Genomic DNA, 26,561 nt, shown 5'->3' on the forward strand with positions numbered 1-26,561 from the left:
CTGGCATGCCACATGTCAGGTCAGTGACACGTGGCATACCACATAGCACTTGACATGTAAAATAGCTATTTATAATCAAAATAGTCCTTGAAAGTTCAGATGTAAGTTATTTTCATCCCTGAAATTTTAAAAATTAATCAAATTAGTCCTTATATAATTTTTTTATTTTTCTTGATAATATTAAATTTAAAATATTTTTTGATACTACTAATTTTAATAGTAAGAGAGATTAGAGTTCTTGGAGAGCATCAACGAGACTGAATAAATCTCCTTCCGAAATAGAGTTCTGAGTTTTCTCCTGAGTTTTTTTCTGCCGTCGCATCTGACTTTCTTCTATTTTGTTCTGTTGTATTCTGTCAAATAACTTCCGAGTTTTCTTCTGTTTTCTTCAAACCGAACCCTTAGTTTTGGATGTGCTCTAATTTTGAACCATTGCATAACCCAGTTTCAGGAAAGATGAAAAGGTACAGAACTACAGATTTTAAAATCTCTCAATGTTGAACTCTTCTTTTCAACAGATCCTGCTGTAAGTTTCTTCCTCACTGTGGTTCACTTTTTGATTGGTTAGGACTTAATTAAATTGCATGAATCAATTTGATAGGATCACAGCTTTTCCCTTTGCTGTGTAAATAGATTGTGTTTGTTGTTTGTATATTGAATTAGTAGATTACGGCTAGAGTAGGAAGGGATTTGAGCTGATTTAACACGTCTAAGAATCTGAACAAGTCCTTATCTTCAAAATCTTCGTTGAAAATTGCTATGGGCTTGTTCTGTAATCTTTCTGTAAATCTCTATAGGAAAAAATAGAAAATGAGAGAAGATTCTAGTGATTTTGTTTGGACAAGCGCCGCAAGACTCAAGCCCTGAGTAAGTTCTCAAACTCTGTTTTTATTTTTAGTATTTTCTATTTTCAGAACTTTCAAGATGGAAAAAGAGAAAATATTGAAAACAATAAAATTCTGTTTTTTTGTTTCTTCCTCCGGTTTTCTTATTTTTCTTTGCAAAATTATGAAAACAAAAAGTACTGAAAATGAAAATACAAACCAAACGATTTTGTATTTTTTTTCACTTTCTATGAAAATTTACTTAAGCAAGAATTCTAATGTTTCATTTGTTGTCTCTTATGCAGTGACATGGAATGTTACCTGCACATACTCACAATTTCTAGCAAGAAAGAACCCTGCTTGTTGTGTATATTTGTCATCCTTCTACAATGAAACTATTACCCCTTGTCCCTCTTGTGCATGTGGCTGCCAGAACAAAAGGAATTGTGTCAAGTAAGTCACTATTGCAAAACAGTTTATGCCATTAACATATTATGTGATTATATAACGGTTGCTATGGTGCATGTAGGAGTGACTCTAAAATTCTGAGCATGGTTGGTGTTCACACTCCACAGAAAGACAATGAACCATTGATGCAGTGCACTCATCACATGTGTCCAATAAGGGTGCATTGGCATGTGAAGCAAAACTATAAGGACTATTGGCGAGTCAAGATTGCCATAACAAATTTCAATTACAGGATGAACTATTCCCTCTGGACTCTTGCAATTCAGCATCCAAATCTCAACAATGTCACACAAGTTTTTAGCTTTGATTACAAGCCTATACTTCCCTATGCTTCCATAAGTGAGTAGTCTCAGCTAATAAATTCTTTTTTTATTGTTTCACAATTTGATAATCTATATATGAATCACTAATATACTCATATATATCCTCATAATATGCTTTGACATTCATATTATTTTTATATAGCAGCACAAGTACTTCAAAATTACTGACATGCTCATATCTTGATACCATAGTACATAAATATTTTTTTATCTCTAAAGTTCCTTTGCAGTGAATATATGATATGTTCCAAGTTTTGTTATTCAAAAAATTTAAGATAAATTTGTCTGTGTCAATTATTTCTATTTTTTAGTAAATCTTTTTTTATGTAATTATAATCTTTTATTTTGTATACATTTGTACAGCCGTTTCCTAATCTTTTAAAATTATTCCTACAAAAAGAACATTTTAAAGGTTATTGTATTAGTGTATTGTATATATTATTTTTTTATCCAATATCACATCTTAATTGATAACTACTAAATTTGTGTTATTTGAAAAATGGACAACTGATTTTAATTGTTCAAATAACATTTCTAAGACTAATAATTTTGAGAATAGTTATTCACATGTGTTCTCATTTTTTGTATGTAGATGACACTGGCATGTTTTTTGGCATGAAGAGAGCCATCATCAATCATGGCTTTAAGTTTGAAGGAAACTTTCTATATATCTCATGGATCACCCATGTTGGCCATTGATGATTCAATTGAGATAAGAAAGGTGCTCAAATCATGGAAGAACATCTACCCTCAGACCCCCTCTGCCATTTTCATCATCTCTGCTCATTGGGACACTCGTGTTCCATCTGTCAACATTGTTGAGAGGAATGACACCATTCATGACTTTTATGGATTCCCTAAACCTCTCTACCAGGTTTCTTTCCTTTAGATTCATTCATTTCCTTCTTTGTCATCCTTCTTATGCAAAGTTTCATCACTTAAGAAAGACAACACTTTTGTATACATGTGTGGACTCAAAGGCATGGAAAAAGGAATTGATGACATCATGGTTTCACTTGCTGCCAGAGATGGTAACAAACATGAATCTATTTTATCACTTTAACTTGGATTTTATCAAGAGAAAAAACTTGATTGATCATGGTGTGTTCTTTGTGTTGTAGGCATTGATTGGACTGAATACAAGAGGCAATTGAAGAAGGCAGAGCAATGGAATGTGGAAGTCTACTAATTTATATGATCACTCTCTGTAGATATAAATCCATGTTAGTTTTTCTATGATCATCATGATTTTCTCCTCCTTCATGAAACCACTTCATCATTTTGAGGGTCATACAAATAATATAAATGAAGGCAACATTGTTTTATTTACAAGTTTCCTACCATATCTTTTGTGAGGATTTTTTTAATACCATATAGTTTCCTTAATGATTAAAATCATAGTTTCGACACAGTATAGTTATAAAGCAATAATTTGTGAATAGTAAGCTATTTTGTATCACTTTTGAGACATTTAAATTTAAATTGAAACTAAATTTGATTTCACAAACATTAGAAACATTCAGTAGTGTTGATGCTTGAAGGTGGTCAATATAAGGGTTAAATTGGCCATCAATAAATGAGTTTATGGTGGCTGAAGATCATGCCAAACCCCTTTAAGCTAGTCAAGCAAAGTTTCTTAATTGAATATCTTATTTTTGTTTAAATGAACTATGATTTAAATTGTTTCAATGGAACCAAATTTAGGTGCTTAACTGCTCACGGAAACTATATGCATATATAATCAATGAGGAAAATACTATTTCAGATAAAATTTTTAGTTATTAGCAGAGCTAATCTTAACAAATTATTTTGTTATTTGTAAATTATCAATCTATAATTAGGAGTTTTAATTTATCTTTTTATTAAATATCAAGAAAAAAATTATCTTTATAGTGATTTTTAATTCAAACAAGTACAAATATCAAATTTCTAATTGACTTGTATATAAGAAAAAATCTTTATTCAAATATCTGGGTTTAACATTGTCTTGTGATATGAATTAGCAATCTGGTATATCCAAGAAAAAATCTGGCCAACAGATTATTATTTTTACCAAAACAAACGAAGGAATCAAGATCTGGAATATCTATTGGAATCATAAAATCAACAAAGCATTTTGTTATTTGCTTGTTCTTAGTACTGTAATGATGCCTTGATCTCATTATCCAATTATCTTTATTTGATTATTGTCTTAGTGATAAGTTAGAATTTCTGATGAGAAACAAACAATTTGCAAACCCAGCAGCTTAGTCAGATCATGGATTCTCCTTCTCAAACTCACCACAATGTTGCAATGCGGGTCCTTCTCAAACATCCAAAGGTCGATTGTCATTTTGTTTGACAAAAAGTTATGGCGGGTGTGATGAAATTACTTTTAGTTCCTTCTTCTCGACAATTGACCGACATCCTTATCAAATCTTCCTCCACTCAATCGTTTCATGCTAATCTTTTCAAATTGAAAATTCTTAACCTATATCATCTTCAGCTTGTGGGGGCATATTAAATTGACTATCTTCATATATCCAAAAACAAACTCAAAAAACAATAAGCATTTCCTTCCTTTCTACTACTATTTTTCATCACATGTTTCTATTTTCATATATTATTCTAAAAATAGTGAGTCATCATAATTATGTTAGTCATTAGAAATCTCATAAATTTTAAAAGATTTAATGAGTAGTAGATTTTACATAAATTGTATATATATTGCACTCACCTTCTCTGTTTTTTAATAAGAAAATAGAAACATATTTTCTTCTCTGTATATATCATCGTTATTTACGGAAATAAAATATATAGGTTATGAATAATTTATATTAACCGATAAAATAAAGGAAATTAGTAATATAGAATTGTAATATATAGAAAGATAAATTAGTATAAAAACTAATGAAACATAGCTTAGTAATCTTTCAAAAAAAATACTAAAAATATCTAAAAAAATAATTTCTCATTCCCAAATGTCTTCATGCTCTGCTTCCACCTTGGTCCTATATTTCCAAGTATTTTCTTGTATTACGAGACACAAATTATTGTACTCCTCTAAAACCATATCCACGGCAAGTCTCATTCGTGTGGAGTCGTTAATCTGCTTAGAGCACCAACAATATAATTCTAATTAGAAGTGTGTTGAAAAAATTATGTTAAAAATACTTTGTTATAAATATGACCTGAATATTGAAGTCATCTTGTAAAGTACATTCTCTCATCCAACTGGTCATCCAAACTCCGCTATCATTCCTAAAATATAAAGCATTCCACAAATAGTTATTATATCCATAATAACTATAAACTATTGAACGAGTAATGATATTTAAAATAAAAAATTAAATGTTAGACTTACGATCTATTTTTTTGAGTGGGTAGGCCAAAAGGTGTGATAGGCCAAAAGGTGGAGCAATCTATAACTTTAGATTTATCATCATTAAAAATATGATCATCTAACATCGCTTCTAAATAAGTTGCCTGTACAAGAGTAACTTCATGACACAAAAAAAAAAGTGAATTGTAAATGAGTTAAATTGACTAAGAGTACTAGTTACAACAAATGGTTATTTAAATTGTTAAGTTGTTAAGTGATTATAAATCATTGAGTACTGATTTGGAACAAATAATTACCACTTTAATTGTGATCCTTTTGCGTTGATGTTTTCCGACACAAGGCAGTGATTCCAATATGATTAAGCGACGACTCGTAAAGTCAACAATAACCAAATACCAATGTAGTTCCTCACAGATAGGGATAAAGACCTACTTTAGACCTTAAACCATTATAAACACTAAAAAATATAATAGTGCATTAATGGAAAACAAATTGGTCACTCGTACCCTAATGACGTGGCTAATTTTCAGTGACATATATGCTCCAAGGAAATCAAAGATAACCTCTGCCGGTGTATATTTGTTGCTTAAAGCATATCGCTGCATACAAATAAATATAGTTAAATGAAAATATGTTTTCAATTTAACAACTATTTTTGAACTGTTTATTTAATTATACACTTTACTCGTGTGAGTACATAGCATGGTTTAGTCTAGAAAAAAGAACTTCTTTTAAATTAGTATATCTACTCAAACTATTAGACAAAAATATTAACTAATAATTTAGAAATATTATAGGGATAATTTTACTGCGAAATGTGTAGGCATGAACCAGCAAATTGGATCTTCATTCCTACGTTGAAATACACGTGTCATCATAAGTGCCACCAGGTTTATAACCTACAATATGTTAAAATTATATGTAAAACATGTTTATAGGTAAATAGAGGCTTAAAAATATAATTACAAGAAAAAGAATAATATGCATTTACTCGTGATTTGACACATCTCTCCGGCGCAAGACATCTAAATGTACTTCTATAACCTTTTTCATCTGAGATTACCAACTCTTCAGAACTGCCAAAGTCATAAGATGGTTAACTGAGAGAATCATAGAATTATGGAACCATCATATATTACACATAATCATAAAATACACGTACGGATCTAACGTATCCGAAAAAATATAGGCTGCAACAGCAGCTTGAGAATCGGTTAACATCATCGAAGGTGTAGGCTCAAATGCAACAAGTGTCCACCACTGCGGTTAAAAAAAACTAGTTTCAAGATTACACTAAAAAATAAAGAAATAAAAAAAATACGTAAAAGAAAGAAGAAACAAAGATAAAGTTACCTTTGGCAGTACAGTTCCTACTCTAGCATGTGGTTGTCCATTAGGTGGAGTTGTTGCTTCATGAGTAATATCCGAGTGGAATAACTTTTTGGGTTGAATTGGCATGATACTAGTAAGATCACTAGTTTTTGTACTTTCCGAAGATTGCACAACTACAGTAGGATCCAATATGGAACTACTATTTATAAAAGTTATCTGTTGTGCCATGATCACATCAATTTTTTGGTGTAGAACATGAATGAGCGACTCTAAGTTTTCTATCCTTTTTGTTATATCGTTAAACATACTCTTGACCTCCATATTTTTCATTGGAAAAATCTTTTACTACTCACTCAGATAGTATTTTGTCTTGTACGGTACCATATAACCCCTTAGGATGAATATATAGCAAATTCAGTGATAAAAGATAAGATAAGATAAAAATAATACAAATTTTAAAATATTTATTTCTATCTTTTTTTTTTAGAAAAAAAGTTATCTAATTAAAGTAAGAAGATAAGAAGTTAAGAATAATAAGATTATATAAAATAATCTAATTTTATCTTTTTTAAAAAGCTAATATTTAATGAGTAATCTCAAATTTATTATTATTTAAATACAAGATAAAGGGATAGTATCTTAAACGGTGGAAAGTTGTTAAATTTTGGATAAATTTTAATTTTTAATTTAAAGTTAAATGACTAATTATTGGTTATCATATTTAAATTATTAAAATAGAATTAGTTGTGTGAAACACAATCTTATTCTTATATATAAACACTCAAGCATAGAATACTATTAACTATCTCTACTAAAACTGAAATTACAATCTAGTAGAGCAATGGAAGAAAAAGTAGTAGACGATCACATTGGATCTTCTTCGATGGAAATTACGAAAAATTCTCCGTTGAAACAAATACTACATGCAATAGAGGTAATATATCAAACTCATGATAAATTACAATGTTATTTATGTATACCAATACTAAATTTCTTTTTTATAATGTAGTCTTTATCCAAGAGAGTTGATGAGATGGAGAAAGCAATGTGGATGGCGAAGAAGTCACTTGATAAATTAACCGCCCTTCAATGTAAAACTGATGAGAAGCATGAGAAATTCGACAATACGGATCTATATGAGATGAAGAATAAATCATGTGGTGATGTAACAAAGAAAAACTCTCGTCCGTTGCAAGTAAAGTCCGAACATTGTGTGTTCATGGATTTATCTGACGAGAATAAGGACAGTGAGATTTTGTACAATCTGCCACCATTGTTCTACAAAGAGACGCAAACATGCCTGGATGGAGAAGGAAAATCGAAGCCAAAGTCAAGGTTCGGTATACAAAGAGATAGCAAAACTAATAAAACTGTGCAAGAACTTCCGAGTACGTTTGTAAGGCAAAAGGACAAATTGGCAAGAGTCAATAATCCACCATCTATCCAAAACATGGCATTTGTACGACCAGCTAAAATGCCAAAAATTGAGCACAAAGGTCAACTATCAAACAAGATGGCAGAAACTCGAGTACGCAAAGGGCCTTTAATTTTCATCATAGACAAAGCACGGTTAACGACCTCTACGAAACAAAAAAAATGGCTTTCAAGAACACTTCTATCCCAAAGGTATTTGATTTAGTTAAAAATAATTTATACGCATAGTATTCAAATACGTATATTGTGGATAACCTTTACGTTTTGTGCAGAATCTTAATTGTTCATTCAAACCACCTCAAGATATGAGGTTGAGCGAGGATTTGGTCAATATGGCTATGTACATCTTTGCTGCTGAAAATGATATAGCGTGAGTATTTTTTTTATCTTTTATCTTTAATTTTAGTTCTCTCTGTGGCTAACATGTTGGCTTTGTGTTAGAGAAGATTTGGTTCATATTCACGATACAACTGCAACTAGAGAAGATATGTTCTGTCTCGTACCTGGAAAGCAAGTGTCTGAACTGGTAATAAAGCTGATGACATTGAAGATAACATCAAATATTAGCATGACCAAATTAAAAAATGTTTGGTCCCTTCCATCATCATTTGCGGTAAGTCAAAATCTTGATTTTCTCATTTTAACTAAGTAAAATAAATAATCGTTGTGCTCAAACATTCCTAGGATGACGTGTCGTTACATATGGAGGATCATGACCTACTGAAAAAATATGCACATTATATGCCACCAATCCGTGACCTTCAATTTGTAAGTTCTCATTAATTATTGGAATATTTTTATTATAATAAAAAGTACTCAAAATTTTACTTATACATATTACATCCTATTTGTTATACAGATATATGTCCCAATCAAGGAGAATGATCACTGGTATCTAATGGTAATGAGCATTCCTGACAAAATACTTTATCATTTAGACTCTCACTATAAGATTGAAGACGATGAACCACGCAAGCATCATATTAGAAATATAGTAAGTTCTCTTACTATAGAAATAAAGCTAATAATAACATTACTTCGAATAATAAAGCACACTATTCTTATTACAGGGAGTGGTTCTTTCTGAAATAATATTTTCTGAGAAGTATGCAGAATGTGGTATACAAGAAATAGTGAGTTTCGAGGGTTGGGAAGTCCGTAGTGCATTAGGTATTCCTAGGTGCATAAATAGGTAATTATTCAAATTGTTGGTTATTTAATTTAATATATATATATTTATTTATTGTGTTCGACTTCCTTATGTTGTATTGCATGATACGTTTTCACACAGTAATAATTCAGCTATATGGGTTATGCAATGAATGAATGTGCAACAGGAATTCACTCCTGTGATCCCTCCAAAGGTAATTTTTAACATAAACAGTTTCGCTCTTTAATTACACTAATACATGTGTTAACGTTTGGTAAAATAAATTACAGCTGCATGAGGAAAGGAGATTGGAATAAGATACGGGCAGATGTTAACGAGAGGTTTCAATTATGGTGACTTATGATACACCCATAACATCTTACTTAAATTGGGAAGAATTATTTATGTCTTCTTGTTAGACTTACTAAAATAGACGAATTTATTTATTAACTATTTTTTATTCCTATTGTTTTGTATCGCCTTTTTGTTATCCTACTAAGAACCTATAATTCTGAATAAAACTCAGAATCATCAGTGTTATTTACCTCATTTTTGTTCAATTTTTCTATGATGAGCTCTTCTTCATTAAAATAAAAAAATAAACTGTATAATATATATATTTCACAACTAAAACAATAGAAGTACTTGAATTATTGAGATTTAGATAATAATGATTCGTTCACTAATCATGCTCATTATTCAATTATATAGTTCTTATTTTCTGATGACCTAATTATAAAATTAAAGTAGTGTAAGAATTCTATTTAAAAAAATTATATAAAATCCTAATTGAAGTAGTCAAAATTTTTCCATAATTAACAAAAAGAAAGGAGAGCTTTTTCCCCCTTATTTTGCAAATTATATATAACAAACTAATAAAATCTTACACTTGAAAATTAAATTCTACAAATATTATATTATATTTACACCAAAATAAATTATTATGAAATAAAAAAAGTATTATATAATATAAAAATATTAATTAAAATATAAAAACATAACATCTATTTTTTTATATTCTATTGTCGTAAACTTATAATTTTATTTACTAAAAATCAAATAAATTGACCTAACTAAACTTCAAATTAAATTTTGAATAAAATTGAATATAATTTAAAAATTAAATCAAGCTAATCTATAAACCAAACCATAGACACCCCTGGTATATAAATTTAAATAGGTTGAGTGTTTGTGTTTTGATTTTTGATTCATGAGCAAACCAAGCTCAATATTCAACATTAATCATTTGAATTGTGATCCATAACAAGTTAACAACCCACATTATTATTTTTTTATTAGACACCTTAACTTGCAAGTACCATTTACTCTTGAGAATCAACCTAACCACAGCCCTACCACTATCAATAATAATAGAGTATTTGTTACAACTAATAAAAATAAAATTCCCAAGAAACAATCTAAACCAAATTCTATAATATGAATCAAACCTGTACCTCATAAAACAAAAAAAAATGATAAAATTAGTCCTTAATGCACTAGCATTGGTCTTAAAGGTTTGGCATGAATAACCAAATATAATTATAGAAGCATTTTCATGCTTTTTTCTGTTTCTTCTCCTGTGTAGCTTCTGGTGGGGGGAAGATGATGCGGAAAAACCATGCGGCACCAACATTGCCTGATTTTATAAACATTAAATATAACAAAAATAAATTAAAAAAAAAAAAACACCAAACCCAAATAGAATAAAAATTAGAGAATACCAGAAACTTAAACCATTAACTATACCTTATTATAGCACTTCATTGCTATTGTACGAAGCATTCTCATCATATACCTATCAGCAATATAATATCATTAGTACTAGCTAATAAGCAGCAATTAAAACTTAGTCATGCTCATTGGTAAAGATACTTACCAATGAGTCATCTTCAATGTTCATGTGATCATCCGAGTCATTATCAAATGTGTCATTTCCACGGCTTTCTGACTGTGAGATGCCACGACGAACACGATAAGTTGTTCGATTGTGGCCCTCCATGCCACACTGTCCACATCGATGTTTTCTTTTATTGGACTGTGAAGCCCCCTTTTTGTCCTACATTTTCTTGGGTCCCTTGGCATGCTATGTCCGAGATCATTGGTTGTGAGTCCAGCTCCAGAAGCATCCACTTGCACACCATCTCTTACACTATCTGCATCATTGACCCCCCCCTTTTTTGTGCAACATCTTCCTCCTTAAATTGTTTCAACAAATTCATAGCCATTTCCCATGTAAAGATAAATCTCTCGTTATCTTGGCAAGCAAAGTTGGCTAGTTGTCTAAACCAATCCATCAAACAACCGTATTGACTTAGCATCAAAGAATCCCAATGAAGCCCGACCGCATTTTGCAAACCTACTTTGGCAGTCTTGGTCCACCGAGGCAAGACTAATGACCTTGGCAACTCCTCTATATCTTCATGCACCAAGACACAAACTATGTGTTCACAAGGTATGCCAAATGATTCCATTCTCATACATGAACAATTGAATTCCATCTCAATGTCACAACAGAATACACGCCACATCTCATTTGGCGTTCGGTCCAAACCGACAGAGTAAATCACATAAGAGCCAGTTTGCCCCATATTTATTACCTTCATTGATGCAGCCCGTACAAGGATTGGTTGGAACATATGAAATATTGATAGGGTGTAAACATTGGCAGCACTCCTCTCTAACTGTTGAAAACAGGTTTGCATACTGGGTCTCCCATTCACAGAGGTGAGGTCAGCCTGGACCTCTTTCCACCTTATATGGTTGACACAACGATTAAAGTGTTGAATGAACTCAACCAGATTGTACCTTGAGTTGGCATACTTTGCAATGATCAAGTTTAATCCCTCGCACCAAGAAGTAGTCCGAAAACCAGCAAAAAACTTTCCTCTTATATGTGCAGTTGCCCATGAATGTCTCTTTTTATATATATATCTAGGACCCAATTCTTGTTTTTGACACCAAATTCCTCAACTATTTCAAACCACTTTTGATGAAATACATCAATTTCATAGTCGCCTAGCATACACTTTTTAAACATGGAGGTAAACTGGGGCTTGCCAATGTTACTTGTTGCATTGCGAATCAGATGCCATGCACATAATCTATGATGTGCATTAGGAAACTCTTTTTCAATGGCGAACTTCATTGATAGATCACCATCCGTGATCACCGAAACAGGTGCTTTCCCATTCATTGCCACCTTCAGTTGTTGTAGCAACCACCTATATGTGTCTTTTTTCTCATCGCAAATTAAAGCAGCAGCAAAGATAATTGTTTGATTGTGATGATTGACACCAGAAAATACCACAAGTGGACACATATATTTATTCCTCTTATAGGTAGCATTAAAAGCCAGCACATCACCAAATAATGAGTAGTCTGCCCTACTGAGACCATTGCACCAGAATAAATTGTGCAAAGTACCATCGGCATCCATGTGATGATTAAAATAGAGAGAAGGATCATTTGTTGCTTGATCTTCTAGATACTTCAAAGCTGCATATGCATCACCGGATAATTGGCGCCTCTGCTTTGCTATTTTATTGTACATGTCCCTTTGCGTGAAAGAGAGATACTCGTAGCCACATGCCTGATTTGCTAATGCCCGATATATCTGCCAAACACTAATCCCACCCTTTTTCATGTTAACCATGTGGCCAATATCAGCCTCAGACATGAATCTATGCCCAGGAAGCAATCCAGTCAACCGAGGATCCAGAAGCGGATGATTGTGTTCATTAGAAAAATAAGAAATAAACCAACGACCACTAGGTGCATCTACACGAATCTCCATCATTGCACTGCAGCCACACCTTGTCTCGGGTGTAGGTTTTCTCTTAAGGTTTCCAATGCCGTAATTATTTTGTGGTCTAAATCCTTCACGATGACATACAAAATTCTTCAACTTAAGTGCGCCCACACGACTCTTCCTAGTCCTGTTCTTCCGAGCACTAAAGCCTCTTGTCCTCGCATATCTATTGTAGAACTCAAATGCAATGTCGACATCAGAAAAGTGAAAATGACATACATCTTCATCCCTGATGTTCCAAAATTCAATCATCCCAATGTCTTCAAGTGAGTCAATGTTATACCCTTCATCGAAGCCGTGATAATCGAACATTGGTTCCACATTTGTGTCGTCCTCATCCATATAATCCACGTCAACTTCCTCATATTTTTCTTCCTCCTGCTCATATTGATCATATGATGTATGCTCGCTATTAACCCCTTCATGAGAAAATTCTTGACCCATAACTTCCTAAACACCAATACAAAATTCACAATCTTTTAAAATTGAAATCAATCCAATAGTGTCAATCTTAGGAATCATGGAATTGGACACGAGTTTCATTTATTGTATTAAGAGGAAATGAAGAAGCGTGAATCCAAAATCTAATGGTGAAACTATAAGAGTAAAAACAGAAAGACAAGAACAGTTGGCAATGCCAGCTATGCATGCGGTGGGTGCAAAGGACAAAAAAATATTAAAGAGTATATATCCTCTATCTATCAATCTATCTATATTTCTGATCCCATGTCACAAAATCCCCGCCGCTTGCGGCCACTGAAGAACACATTGTTTTCCCTTTAAGAACCCCGCAAAGTTTGCTTGGCTGCCACCTCAATCCATAGAAACAGATTGCTCGCAAGATTAGATATGCATATGCCCTTCGATGAAATTACCCTATTTTAAACACACTGCTTTCTTTGAGTTGATTGATTGTAGCCCCCTTTCCCTAGCCCTTTACTGCATTCACTTTGGACAACTAGTTTTTAAAAATCCAATTTTCAAACCAAATATTTTAACAAAAAATCCACTTTTAAAACCAGTTTTTAGAAATTCAATTTTCAAACCATAATTTTTTTAAAAGTAAAATTAATACTAAAGTCATTTTAAAGTGTATAGGTTCATTACAACTAGAATTTGGTTCTTTATAAATCTAATGACAATAGCTAATCTATGTAACATTTAATCATTCTCAAAATATCAAAAGAATACTACCAAAAAATCTCTCTAAAATAACAACCACAAAGTATCAAAAGATGTCAAGTTATCAACAAAATCATCAAACAACCACAACCTTTGAGGAACAAGACAGCAGAACAAGACAGCATCAGTGTTTAAATAAAAAATTCATATAAATTATAATTTAGATTTGATCAATCTGAAATTTTATAGGATAAATTATAAATTCATATAAACTAATTATGGAATAATGATCTTCATTCTAATTGTGGACAACAGGTCAAAATGAGGCAACCAAGCTTATGGAAATAGATATTCTTTCAAACATATTTTCTTCGACAGCTACAGCTGAAACTATACTACTGAAATTTTACACTAAAAGCATTGGTTTCATCTAAACTTCTATGGTGCATTCAACATTTCAGGCATCATTATCTAATATCTAAACACAACCTTGAACATTATTCATAAGTTGCTCTAATTATGCAATACTTATCTTTAGCATGGAAGTTACAATCCACATCCATTTAAAAATTACCATGATATGAACTAACAGATTCAATTAGCCCTCTGTTTCTATTATCATTAACATAAAAAAATAAGTTATAGTCAGCATAAATTTAGCATCCTTCACTATAAATGTGCATTGCTTCAATCTAATAGTCCAGATAAAATAAAAGCAAAACATGGTATAAACTAGCAAGGACAATATTCGATCTCAAGGCCTAAAGATGAGACACAGAGGAAGAAGGAATATGTTATCTCATTCATACCCTGTTTCTATAATGTCATTATCCAATATCCATATATTTCATTAATGAAATCCATTTGTCCACAAAACAAAGGCGAAAAACAAAATTGGTAGATCATTGAATTCTCACAAGACATGAAATGATTTAGTGTTTTACAGATGATGGCATTTGGCATTATTTCAATTCATTGGAAAAACTGAAATAGAAATGCTTAATATTCTTAGTAACTAAAATGCATTGATAAAGAAAATGCAGTTGATAAACTTTAATGCTTAGAGACATAGTCACAATCAATTTCTTAGCCAAAGTTCATCTTAATTCATCTTAATTTGGTTCATTAATAATTTGAACCGCCAAAAAGAAACTATATGAATATATGGACTTATATATATATGAACAAAACTAGAAAACTAAAACTTTATAGGTGTGAACGGGGCTAATGAAGTGGTTGGTGGGGCCATTTACTTAGGAATTTTGGGTGCACTTGAGACAAGCAATCTCAATTCTCAAACTTTCGGTGTGTTGTGTGCAATGATCTTTAACTGTTAATTCCTTCTCCCAACTGTTATATAGCACACCATCTTTGGCTTCTTTTACTCTACTCTACTCTACTCTCTACTCTCCACTTTCTTCCTTATTTCTATCAATTTCTTTTTTGTTTCCAACTCAATTTCACATTCTCCATACAAAGTAACTACATTACTATTTATTGATTCTCAACTATCCTTAAGCTTAATCTTTCATATCCTTGGTTCTCTTATCACTTTTTATCATTTAATCTCAGCCCCAAGTATTTGATTAGCATTCAATCATCACAATATAAAATCACATATTCAAAAGATCAATTAAACATTCGCCACAACATAATCAAGCACAAATCAAACTAATATATCAAACTCAACCAATACAGCTTCATAATTTCAATTTATATATCATATGATTGAGCTTCTAACTACCCTAATCCTTATTCTTAGTAGTTGATTTCTCTTAGTATAATTCTCTTGGTCTTAAATCACAAAGAACCTGGAAATTAATCAACTAATTAACCAAAATTAATCAAACTTAATAAAATAAAAAGAAAAATGGACAAAAACCTGGAACAGAGAACTAGAACAGGGGCTACTACTTGATTTTCTCTATAAATATACGTTTGGATTTAGCTAACTTGTTTGTAACTATACATTTTAAGAATACTTGGCCAAGTTAAATGAATAATATAAAACAATGGTAGGGTCAATTTTACATTAATCTATATATATGCTTACAAGTTAACAAGAACATAAGAAAAACACCTACTTGTAACATAGGATGGTAGTGAAGTCACAAGATATGGAAGCTGTGATATGTTTAAGAACTAATAACCAGAGTACAAATGAACTAGATATGTCACATATATGGTATACAATAAATCAAGTGCTACTTCATCCTAACCTTTTGATGTTATCAAATAGTGATCTGCTAGAGTGAAGACTCAAAGAATCCAGATGAAGTATGATTGGCCCTGATTCATCACCTTTATCTGGGATACAAATAATGATCAAGTTTCAATGAAGACTGAATACATGAAACATTAGAAGAAAAAGAATTTAGAAATGAGAGAATGGACAAGAGAGATTAAAATATAACAATAAAAAGTCAAAACGATGATAATTTTTCAAGCTCTCTGCAGGTTAAGTTGAATCATTACAAGGCAAGAAAAAGCTACTTGATGATGGGGAAATTAATCTCCAAATATTGAAACTAAAATAGCTTCACAAAACATAACATTAAAGTTAAACCTACAAGAGAAGCACATCTAATATCTACATAAAATACACATGAAAACAATGACATGCAACCAAATAGGGTAATATAGTAACAAAAGCAATTTAAAATTTACCAATTACCCCAATTTTGTACTCCCGACAGATATCTATCAGATCTTTCATGGAATTGACAACCTCAGATATCTGTCACCCATTACAGGAGGCAAATGATGAGAAAGCTTGATTAGATAATAATAATAATAAACTTATAAAAAAAACTCTAAGTAGATTTAAGTGGCCATGGATTTGTTACTCCCACATTTTTGTAGGAGCATCATTAACTTGCATCAAAATAATTATAAAATATACCCCATTTTTTTTGAAAAATTTACTAATTAGATTTTGACCCCTCAAATTATTGATTTTTAACTTTTCTTCCTTTCCCTTTTTTTGGGTACGAGAAACTGAGAGAGATGAGCATCAACCAGATTGAAGCCTTTTTTTCCTTCCCTAACTCTGCTCTCACTCTCCCCTTCCCTTAGAGTTCTTGGAAAACCCTAACTCTGCCCTCCCTTTCTTTTTGATTTCAGATACAGGGTTTTTATCCAACTTCAATCCCTGCCATTCTCATCCTCTTCCTCTACTGCAAATTTCTGTGACCTGCTTCCGCCGCCGCGCCACGCCTCCGCCGCTGCCGCCCCCTGCTTCTGTATGTTCTCCAATTTTTCGACTGCATAGCAAATGCTTTGCTGATAATCTATTTCCTGTCTCCTTACTTTTGCAGCCTTCCCCAATTAAATCTTGGTGATTAATTTACTATTATCGTCGTATATTCTTCACTGAATTCCATATTTTCGTGAATCGTCCTCCTAAAAAATTATGTCTCTTGATGGCATGCTATCTGAGGATTTGGAGATAGATGCAATGATGCATTTCTTTCTTGGCTAGAGACTAGAGTAGACTGACCGTCAGATAGGCAACTATGGAAAGGATAGCATATAGAAAACTGTCCTTGTCCTCCATTTTAATTGAATAGTTTGTGATATATGTGTGTCAAATTCTCTTTCATGAAGTATGGCAACAGATAGGAGTGCACTAACGCTTCTTACAATTTGTTTTGCATTAGGTTTTGGCTGCTGGCCGTCAACTTGCAAAGAGTCTGGAGTTGCAATCTCTAAATGATTTAGGTTTTTCTAAAAGATATGTGAGATGTTTGCAGGTACACTACTTAAATCTGGCCATGGATTCTTTACTCCCACATTTTTGTAGGAGTATCAATAACCTTCATAAAAATAATTACAAAATATACCCCTTTTTTTTTGAAAAATTTACTAATTAAATTTTGACCCATCAAATTATTGGTTTTTAACTTTGTCCCATTTCTCTTTTATTTTCAGATTCAAAGGCATTTAGAGAAGAGAGATCTGTTAGGGTTTCTCTCTTTATCAATTTCTGCTAGCATTTTCAATCCCCCTCTCTCTCTTCCTCTTCGCCTACTCCAAATCTCAATATCTTCCTCTTCCTCTCGCTGCCGCAACCTGCGCCCGCCGCCGCGCAACATACTGCTGCCGCGCAACCTGCCCCCGCCGCGCAAGACGAGAAACTGAGAGAGATTAGAGTTCTTGGAGAGCATCAACGAGACTGAATAAATCTCCTTCTGAAATAGAGTTTCTGAGTTTTCTCCTGAGTTTTTTTCTGCCGTCGCATCTGACTTTTTTCTATTTTGTTCTGTTGTGTTCTGTCAAACAACTTTCGAGTTTTCTTCTGTTTTATTCAAACCGAACCCTTAGTTTTGGATGTGCTCTAATTTTGAACCATTGCATAACCCAGTTTTTTAGGAAAGATGAAAAGGTATAGAACTACAGATTTTAAAATCTCTCAATGTTGAACTCTTCATTTCAACTGATCCTGCTGTAAGTTTCTTTCTCACTGTGGTTCAAGACGATTTTGGCTATTTACTCAAAATTTTTCTTATGTCCTTTTCTTATACGGTAGTTACCCAATAGGCACCCGTTAACAGATTAGTATTTGCAGCGACGGGACATGGGATGCTGAGAACCTCGCGGATGAGCTCCGGTTCCAGCTGAACACACTGACGGCGACTCCCACAAAATTAGGTCTTGCTCTTCATTCACTCCTTTCTTGGCAACTCCATTGTCTTTCCTCAATGTATGCTTCTATGTCCGATTTCAATTTGTGATTAACAAGAGTTGGGTGCTTTGCTTTATTCCACTGCCAAATTCTTGACGCCCCTCTCCAATGCTTCTTTGTCATTGTTCCTAGTCTCACCCTCGTTCCTCTCAAATCGAATCATCTGGTGGCGACAGAGTACCAAACCAGGGTTGAGTGAGTCTCACTGTCTCTGGCACTCAAGATAATGCAGAGATTTTCGAGAAAAATATTGCTTTCTTCAAAAGAGTTAATTTTTTTCAAATTCCCTTGACAGATTCATTAACAGTTATTAGACATGAAAATACACTATCCCAGCTGTTTTCTACTAGTTTTGAGGTGTGTTCACCACATTCACTACCACTCAATCATAAGTCCTCAGAATTTGATAATAATAGCAGCTGCATCAGCAATGCTGCGTCAAAAGACCATTTTGGCCTTATTCGCCTTCAATGTAGTCCAGAAAAGGATGTAAATGATGAAAGCTACAATGAGTTTGCCTCTGATGTGGAAAAAGTTTATAGAATATTGAGAAAATACTATTCTAGGGTTCCCAAATTGGAGCTTGCTTTGAAAGAACCTGGAATTGTTGTGAGGCCTGGATTAACTGAGTGTATCTTGAATAGATGTGGCGATGCTAGAAATTTGGCATATAGATCCTATGCATGGGTTCTAAGCAGTCCGATTATCAACACAGTCAAGAAGTTTACAAAGCTATGATTAAGGTTTTGGGCAAAATGCAGCAATTTGGAGCTATTTGGGCACTAATTGATGAAATGAGGCAAGAGAATCCTATGTTAATTTCTTCATAAATGTTTGTTATTCTGATGAGGAAGTTTGCTTCTACAAGGATGGTTCAAAAGGCTATTGAAGTATTAGATGAAATGCCCAATTATAAATGTGAGCCTGATGAATATGTTTTTGGGTGTTTGTTGGATGCATTGTGCAAGAATGGTAGCATTAAGGAAACCGCTTCACATTTTGAGGACATTAGATATCGATTTCCTCCAACCATCAAACATTTCACTTCCTTGTTATATGGTTGGTGTAGAGAAGGAAAACTTATGGAAGCAAAACATGTGATGGTGTAGATGAAGGATGCAGGCATTGAACCGGATATGGTTGTTTATAACAATTTGCTTTGTGGTTATGCTCTAACTGCGAAAATGGGAGATGCTTATGATCTTTTGAAGGAGATGAGAAGGATAGGTTGTGGACCAAATGCAACCTTGTACAGAATTTTGATCTAGTCACTATGCAAACATGAAAAATTGGAGGAGGAAATGCGGTTATTTGTTGAGATTCAGAGAAATGGCTGTGATGTGGATGCCATAATCTATACAACATTGATTAGTGGGTTTTGCAAGTGAAAAAGGTTGGAGGAGGTTATGAGCTTTTGGATCGGATGATACAACAAGGCCTTGTGCCAAATCAGCTGACTTATCATCATCTCATGTTGGCCCATAAGAAAAAGAAAGAACTAGAGGAGTATATGGAACTCATGAATGAGATGCACAAGAGATCAAGGAAGGTGTTCGGCTTTGGAATGAAATGGAAGCAAGTGGGCTTAGTCTAGGCATTAACACCTTTGTCATGATGATTAATGGCTTTCTTAATCAAGCTTGTCAGATTGAAGCTTGTGAACATTTCAAGGAGATGGTTGACAAAGGAATTTTTACTATACCTCAGTACGGTACATTGAAGGAGTTGATGAATTCCCTTTTAAGAGCTTAAAAGCTTGAACTGACTAAAGATACTTGAAATTGTATCACATCTACCAAAGGGTGTAAGCTGAATATGGATGCATGGACAATATGGATTCATGCACTCTTTTCAAATGGGCATGTGAGGGAAGCTTGTTCCTTTGGCATAGACATGTTGGATCAGGGGTTAATGCCACAGACAATTTGCGGTAGAGATCACTAAAAGGGTGAGGAAAATGGCTGCTGATCAAAAGATCAATTTCAAGATGTACAAGCGGAGAGGAGAGAGGGACTTGAAAGAAAAAGCAAAGGAGAAAAAGGATGGGAAGAAGAGGAGGGCTAGGCAACGCCATTGGGGTGGAAGCCGTCAGAAATCTAACACATTATAAATTTCACTAATGAAGCTTGACATACATTCTAGAGGTTTTTCAAACGAGACTCTCATTTTGGACCAAAATTTGGTGAAGCAATTTAATTGGATGAAAATTAATGATGTTATTTTGGTTTGATTCAAGGCATGATCGAAGACATAGGAGAAGTTGCTTCGATCTTTGAGGTATCAATTTCTATGTTTTACTTAATGCCTTTATGGGTAGATATTGAGGCAAGGAGTGGTTTGCATTTTAAATTTGACAAAGGTTTATGAATGCAATTGAATGCTTTATATTAAGCTTATTATTACTTTTTTTTTTGGTGTGAAAAAGGGCTTGTATCGTAGCATCGTTAGTATTGTATTACAGATTATTTGTTGAAATTTTTTAATATATATTGCTTTTTTTTATTACTTCTCTAACAGAGGATATGACCATCCACTTCACCATATCAGTGCTATTAAGTACATTGCTCATGGGCAATTTGAAGAGGAACTTCTGAGATTCCTGCAGCATTGTGCAATATTGATTCAGGGGTTCTGGATTGCAAAAGCGCATTGCTACCTCTTAAAAGGTGAAATTAAATGCTTCACTTGCTTCTTGTACATTATGCTCTGATTGTACTTTAGTGTTTTTGGCAGCAACAAATTTAAAATATTCTCTATTTAGGTAAATAAAACCATGAATAACAAACGCACCAAAAAATAGAGTTTAAACTTTTCTCTGTATTTGATTTGATTGTATAACTATTGCATTGTGTTATTTACATATGTACAAAATTAGTGGGATCAAAATTGCTTTATGTTAAACATAGTCTCTATTGGGATAATATGTTCAAAAGGGTTGTCCTAGTCTTAATCATGCTCCTAAATAAGAGCTCTAATTTTTTCTCATTGCTTTCAAAATCTCCAAAGCCTCCAATTACTCATTTCCTGCTTTCATGTTCGAACCATCAGCACCTGCCTTTAAAATGATGTTCAAAGCTGCATTCACCAATTGCAACTCATTGCAATTTTCCGTGTTATCTTCAGATGCAATCACTCCCTTATGCATCAACTTGTTCATCCATTTGGTTGCCTTTGACTTCGACGCTAGACGAGTAAAAAATATATGATGTTATTTTCATCCAATTAAATTGCTTCGCCAAATTCTGGTCTAAAATGAAAGTCTCGTTTGGGGAACCTCTAGAATGTATGTCAAGCTTCACTAGTAAAATTTATAATGTGTTAGATTTCTGCCGGCTTCCACCCCAATCGCGTTGCCTAGCCCTCCTCTTCCTTCCATCCTTTTTCTCCTTCGCTTTTTCTTTCAAGTCCCTGTCTCTTCTCCGTTTGTACATCTTGAAACTGATCTTTTGATCAGCAGTCATTTTCCACACCTTTTCAGTGATCTCTATCGCAAATTGTTTGTTATATAGTTTTCGCAGACCACGCATTAGCTTGATAGAAGTATCCGGATGTGGCATTAACCCCTAATCCAACATGTCTATGCAGAAGGAACAAGCTTCCTTCACATGCCCCTTTGAAAAGAGTGCATGAATTGATATTGTCCATGCATCCATATTCAGCTCACCATTTAGTAGATGTGATACAATTCCAAGTATCTTTAGTCAGTTCAAACTTTTGAGTTCTTAAAAAAGAATTCATCAACTCCTTCAATGTACCGTACTGAGGGGTAGTAAAAATCCCTCTGCCAACCATCTCCTTAAAATATTCACTTGTCCGTTATGCATAAGAGGATTTGAACATAATCTAATTAAAGAGAAAGCATGTTCACTTGTCCCTTATGCATCAATCAACTTGCTCATGTTTGCTATGACTTTCCTTAGAATATTAAGATCTTGATGCTCAAAATATGCTTGTTTCGATACTTGAATCTTCCTTGATCCTTCTAAGAGCAGTTCAAATGTCATAATGAACGTGATATCATGTGCATCATTTTCTTCATATTCATAAAATTTCTACCAAACATTACTGGCTTTTGTTTTCTCTTCTATTTCTCTATATTACATATTAAACGAACTCATTATAATTTCATTTCATATTCAATTTTTCCCTTTTCGGTTTCTAAATTTTAGGGTATTAAATATACAAATAGTTTTTCAAAAATAATATGTATATATCAAATATCAACTACTAAATTAGTACAAAATACATATTAAAAATATAAAACACATATCATGCATATTTTTTGTGTGCATGGTTGATATTTTTATTTTATTTACAAAAATATTATGTGCACACTAAAAATCAGTTATCATGTATTTATGTATATATATATATATATATATATTGTATTTTTATATTATAAAGGCCCAATTTTCTAATCTGGCCAAATTCTATCTATTAATTGTTCCTGTGGGAAGCAGAGATCAAAGCCTGATTATGAAGCAGGCCTAGGCCTACCAAAAATATTCAAATTATTTATTTTTGATACTTTATAGAAAAGAAATCTACACATAAACTAAGCCCATAAAATCCGGTCCAATAAAAATGTCATAATAATAATAAGTTGAAGACGACCCATCACAAAAAATATAGAAGACCACCATAGTCTCTTAACAAAAATACAAGGAGCATAATCATGCACAAAAATTTATTAGAAAAAAAGAAAGTAAGACAAGATAATAGTATAAATTGTTGTAAAATAAATAAGAAAAATGTAATAAAATAAAGTATAAATAGAAAAAATGCTACTATCAATATTTACCAATACTATTATACTACTATAAAGATAATATATTAATATTATATTAGTATTCTATGAAGAGGAAAAGTAAATGAGTGCTTTATTGTAGAAGAAAAGAGAGAGAGAGAGTATTTTCTTTATTATTGCTGTGTCTCATACGTTAGGCTATGAAGCCTTATTTATAATTATACAAGATTAGCTTTTTTAAGCTTTGGAAAGGATGGCACCGTCTACATTAAAGGTTTGTATTATCCAAGCACCTTTTAATTGGATAAAGGGTTGGTGGTCATCCATACTGTAACACTCCTCCTTGGATGACTATTATGAATATGCCTCATTAAAACCTTACTAAAGAAAACTCAATGGGAAAAACTTTAGTGAAGGAAAAAGAGTACAATATTCTTTGTGATGGGGACTGCCTCATTAAAAACCTTGTCAAGAAAAACACAATGGGAAAAAACCTGACCAAGGAAAAAAGAGTACAATCTCCCCCTCTTGCCAACATTTAATATCTCAAAATCGGCGCATCCCAATCTCATGTACCAATCTTTCAAAGGAGGATTTTGGGAGTGACTTCGTGAACAAATCTGCCAGATTGTCACTTGAGCGGATCTGTTGGACATCAATTGTCCCCTGATTTTGAAGATCATGAGTGAAGAAGAATTTGGGAGAAATATGCTTTGTTCTATCACCTTTAATATATCCGCCTTTAAGTTGAGCAATACATGCTGTATTATCTTCAAACAGGACAATTGGAGCTATCTTTTGGTCAATCAGTTCACATGATGATAGGATATATTTGATCAAACTCCTGAGCCAAAAACACTCGCGACTTGCTTCACGTATCGCGAGTATTTCAGCATGATTAGAGGAGGTTGCTGCTATCGTCTGTTTTGTGGACCTCCATGATATAGCTGTACCACCATATGTGAACAGATATCCTGTTTGAGATCTCCCTTTATGTGGATTAGACAAGTAGCCAGCATCTGCATAGCCAACTAGTTGTGACTTAGATCCATAGGGATAAAACAATCCCATATCAACCGTTCTATGAAGATATCGAAAGATTTGTTTGATTCTGCTCCAATGTCTTCTAGTTGGAGAAGAACTATACCTTGCTAGTAAGTTTACAGCAAATGATATATTGGGTCGTGTATTTTTAGCAAGATACATTAGCGCTCCAATAGCACTAAGATATGGTACTTCAGGACCAATGATATCTTCATTTTCTTCCTTAAGACGGAATTGATCTTTTTTCACATCCAAAGATTTTACGATCATTGGAGTACTTAATGGATGTGACTTATCCATATAAAATCTCTTCAAGATTTTCTCTGTGTATATCGCTTGATGAATAAAGATCCCAGCTTTTGTATGCTCGATCTGCAGGCCGAGACAAAATTTAGTCCTTCCAAGATCTTTCATCTCAAACTCTTCTTTCAGAGTTTTTTATAATTGTTGAAATATTTTCAGGAGTTCCAATGATATTTAAAGCATCAACGTACACAGCAATTATTATGAATCCAGATGCAGATTTCTTTATGAAAATGCATGGGCAAATATCATCATTCTTGAATTCATTTTTGGCCAGATACTCAGTAAGACGATTATACCACATTCGTCCAGATTGCTTTAGATCATATAAAGATCTTTGCAATTTAACTGAATATAATCCCTGTGAATATTCATTGGATGGTTTAGATATCTTTAGTCCTTCAGGACTTTCATATAGATATCTCGATCTAATGAGCCGTATAAATAGGCTGTTACCACATCCATTAAATGCATATACAGTTTATGATATACAGATAAACTGACCAAATAACGCAATGTTATCGCATCCACTACAGGGGAATACGTTTCTTCATAATCTATACCGGGCCTTTGTGAAAAATCTTGTGCCACAAGTCGAGTTTTATAGCGCACAACTCCATTTTTCTCATTTCGTTTTCTCACAAATACCCATCGGTATCTAACAGGTTTTACATCTTCTGGTGTACGGACTACAGGTCCGAAGACTTCACGTTTTGCAAGTGAGTCTAATTCAGCCTTCATGGCTTCTTTCCATTTTGGCCAATCATTCCTTTGTCGACATTCTTCGACTGATCTTGGCTCAAGATCCTTACATTCATGCATGATATTCAATGCCACATTATATGCAAATATTTCATTGACAATTGTCTTATTTCGGTCTCATTTCTCTCCTGTAAAGACATAATTTATCGAGATCTCGTCGTTTTCACAATTTTCAAGTACCTGAACGTCTTCTGGCCTTAACATTATATCAGAATTTTAGACAACTGCAGGTGTCTCTACTATATCTTTTTCAACAGAAATCGTATTTACCTCTTTTCTTTTTCGAGGATTTTTGTCTTTGGAACCGACAGGCCTGTCACGCTTCTGGCGTGAATTTGCTTCAGTGGCTACTTGTCCTACTGGGACATCAATTCGAATTGGGGCATTTTCCGCTGGTATATAAGATTTGGTTATCCTCTTTGTATCGGAAAATGCATCAGGCAATTCATTTGCTATTCTTTGCAAATATATAATCTTTTGAACTTCTAGTTCACATTTCCCTGATCGAGGATCTAAATGCATCAACGATGATGCATTTCAATTAAGTTCCTTTTCAGGAAACTTATTCTCTCCCCCTAATGTTGAAAATTTTGATTCATCAAAATGACAATCCGCAAACCGGGATTTAAATACATCTCCAGTTTGTATCTCAAGATACCTCAATATAGAGGGAGAATCATATCCAACATATATCCCTACTATCAATATTTACCAATATTATTATACTACTATAAAGATAATATATTAATATTATATTAGTATTCTATGAAGAGGAAAAGTAAATGAGTGTTTTATTGTAGAAGAAAAGAGAGAGAGAGTATTTTCTTTATTATTGCTGTGTCTCATACGTTAGGCTATGAAGCCTTATTTATAGTTATACAAGATTAGCTTTTTTAAGTTTTGAAAAGGATGGCACCGTCTACATTAAAGGTTTGTATTATCCAAGCACCTTTTAATTAGATAAAGGGTTGGTAGTCATCGATACTGTAACATAAATGTATAATACCCTCCATTTCCCGGCTAATTTTTTTGGTAATGGATTGAGGAGTGTGTTACACATAATCTTGGAGAGTTGGTGTGTTTCTTATGGTTACACCGACAATTTTTTTTTTAATTAGAAACTACAAATTGGAAGCTCAGATTTAGGTGGAGTTAAGATTTTGGGTGAGGATAAAAAATTGAGGATCAATTTTAGGTAAAACAATAAAAAGAAAATTCAGAAAATCTAAATTAAAAGT

At 33.1% G+C, this 26,561-nt stretch overlaps 2 protein-coding genes and 1 pseudogene across 3 annotated transcripts; 2 read left to right on the forward strand and 1 right to left on the reverse strand.

Moving 5' to 3' along the window:
* On the forward strand, positions 223-3,976 carry LOC107616467 (COBRA-like protein 4). 2 transcript variants are annotated; one of them, XM_021110467.1, is made up of 6 exons: positions 223-283; positions 446-867; positions 1,130-1,277; positions 1,354-1,631; positions 2,208-2,646; positions 2,737-2,945. In XM_021110467.1, coding segments are annotated over exons 2-5 (534 nt in total). In that variant the 5' UTR covers positions 223-283; positions 446-866; the 3' UTR covers positions 2,315-2,646; positions 2,737-2,945. The 2 variants fall into 2 exon arrangements, with proteins under 2 accessions (XP_020966126.1, XP_016173907.2); XM_016318421.2 differs by lacking the exons at positions 223-283; positions 2,737-2,945 and adding an exon at positions 3,811-3,976 and having other exon boundaries at positions 336-867; positions 2,208-2,489.
* Positions 11,741-16,118, reverse strand: LOC107616466 (protein FAR1-RELATED SEQUENCE 5-like). The gene is made up of 2 exons (XM_016318420.2): positions 16,003-16,118; positions 11,741-13,466 (listed from the first exon to the last, which is right to left on the reverse strand). The coding sequence occupies exon 2, from the start codon at positions 13,103-13,105 to the stop codon at positions 11,741-11,743; it is 1,365 nt and encodes a 454-aa protein (XP_016173906.1). The 5' UTR covers positions 13,106-13,466; positions 16,003-16,118.
* LOC107616465 lies at positions 18,663-21,816 on the forward strand (annotated as a pseudogene).

This window comes from Arachis ipaensis, chromosome B09 (genome assembly GCF_000816755.2).
Source record: "Arachis ipaensis cultivar K30076 chromosome B09, Araip1.1, whole genome shotgun sequence".
Lineage (NCBI taxonomy): Eukaryota > Viridiplantae > Streptophyta > Magnoliopsida > Fabales > Fabaceae > Arachis > Arachis ipaensis.

Coding starts and splice junctions, on each gene's coding strand:
- LOC107616467 (XM_021110467.1), top strand. Junction 1,278..1,353: donor AACAAAAGGAATTGTGTCAA/GTAAGTCACTAT, acceptor TGGTGCATGTAG/GAGTGACTCTAAAATTCTGA. Junction 1,632..2,207: donor ACTTCCCTATGCTTCCATAA/GTGAGTAGTCTC, acceptor TTTTGTATGTAG/ATGACACTGGCATGTTTTTT.
- LOC107616466 (XM_016318420.2), bottom strand. CDS start 13,105: ATGGGTCAAGAATTTTCTCATGAAGGGGTTAATAGCGAGCATACATCA.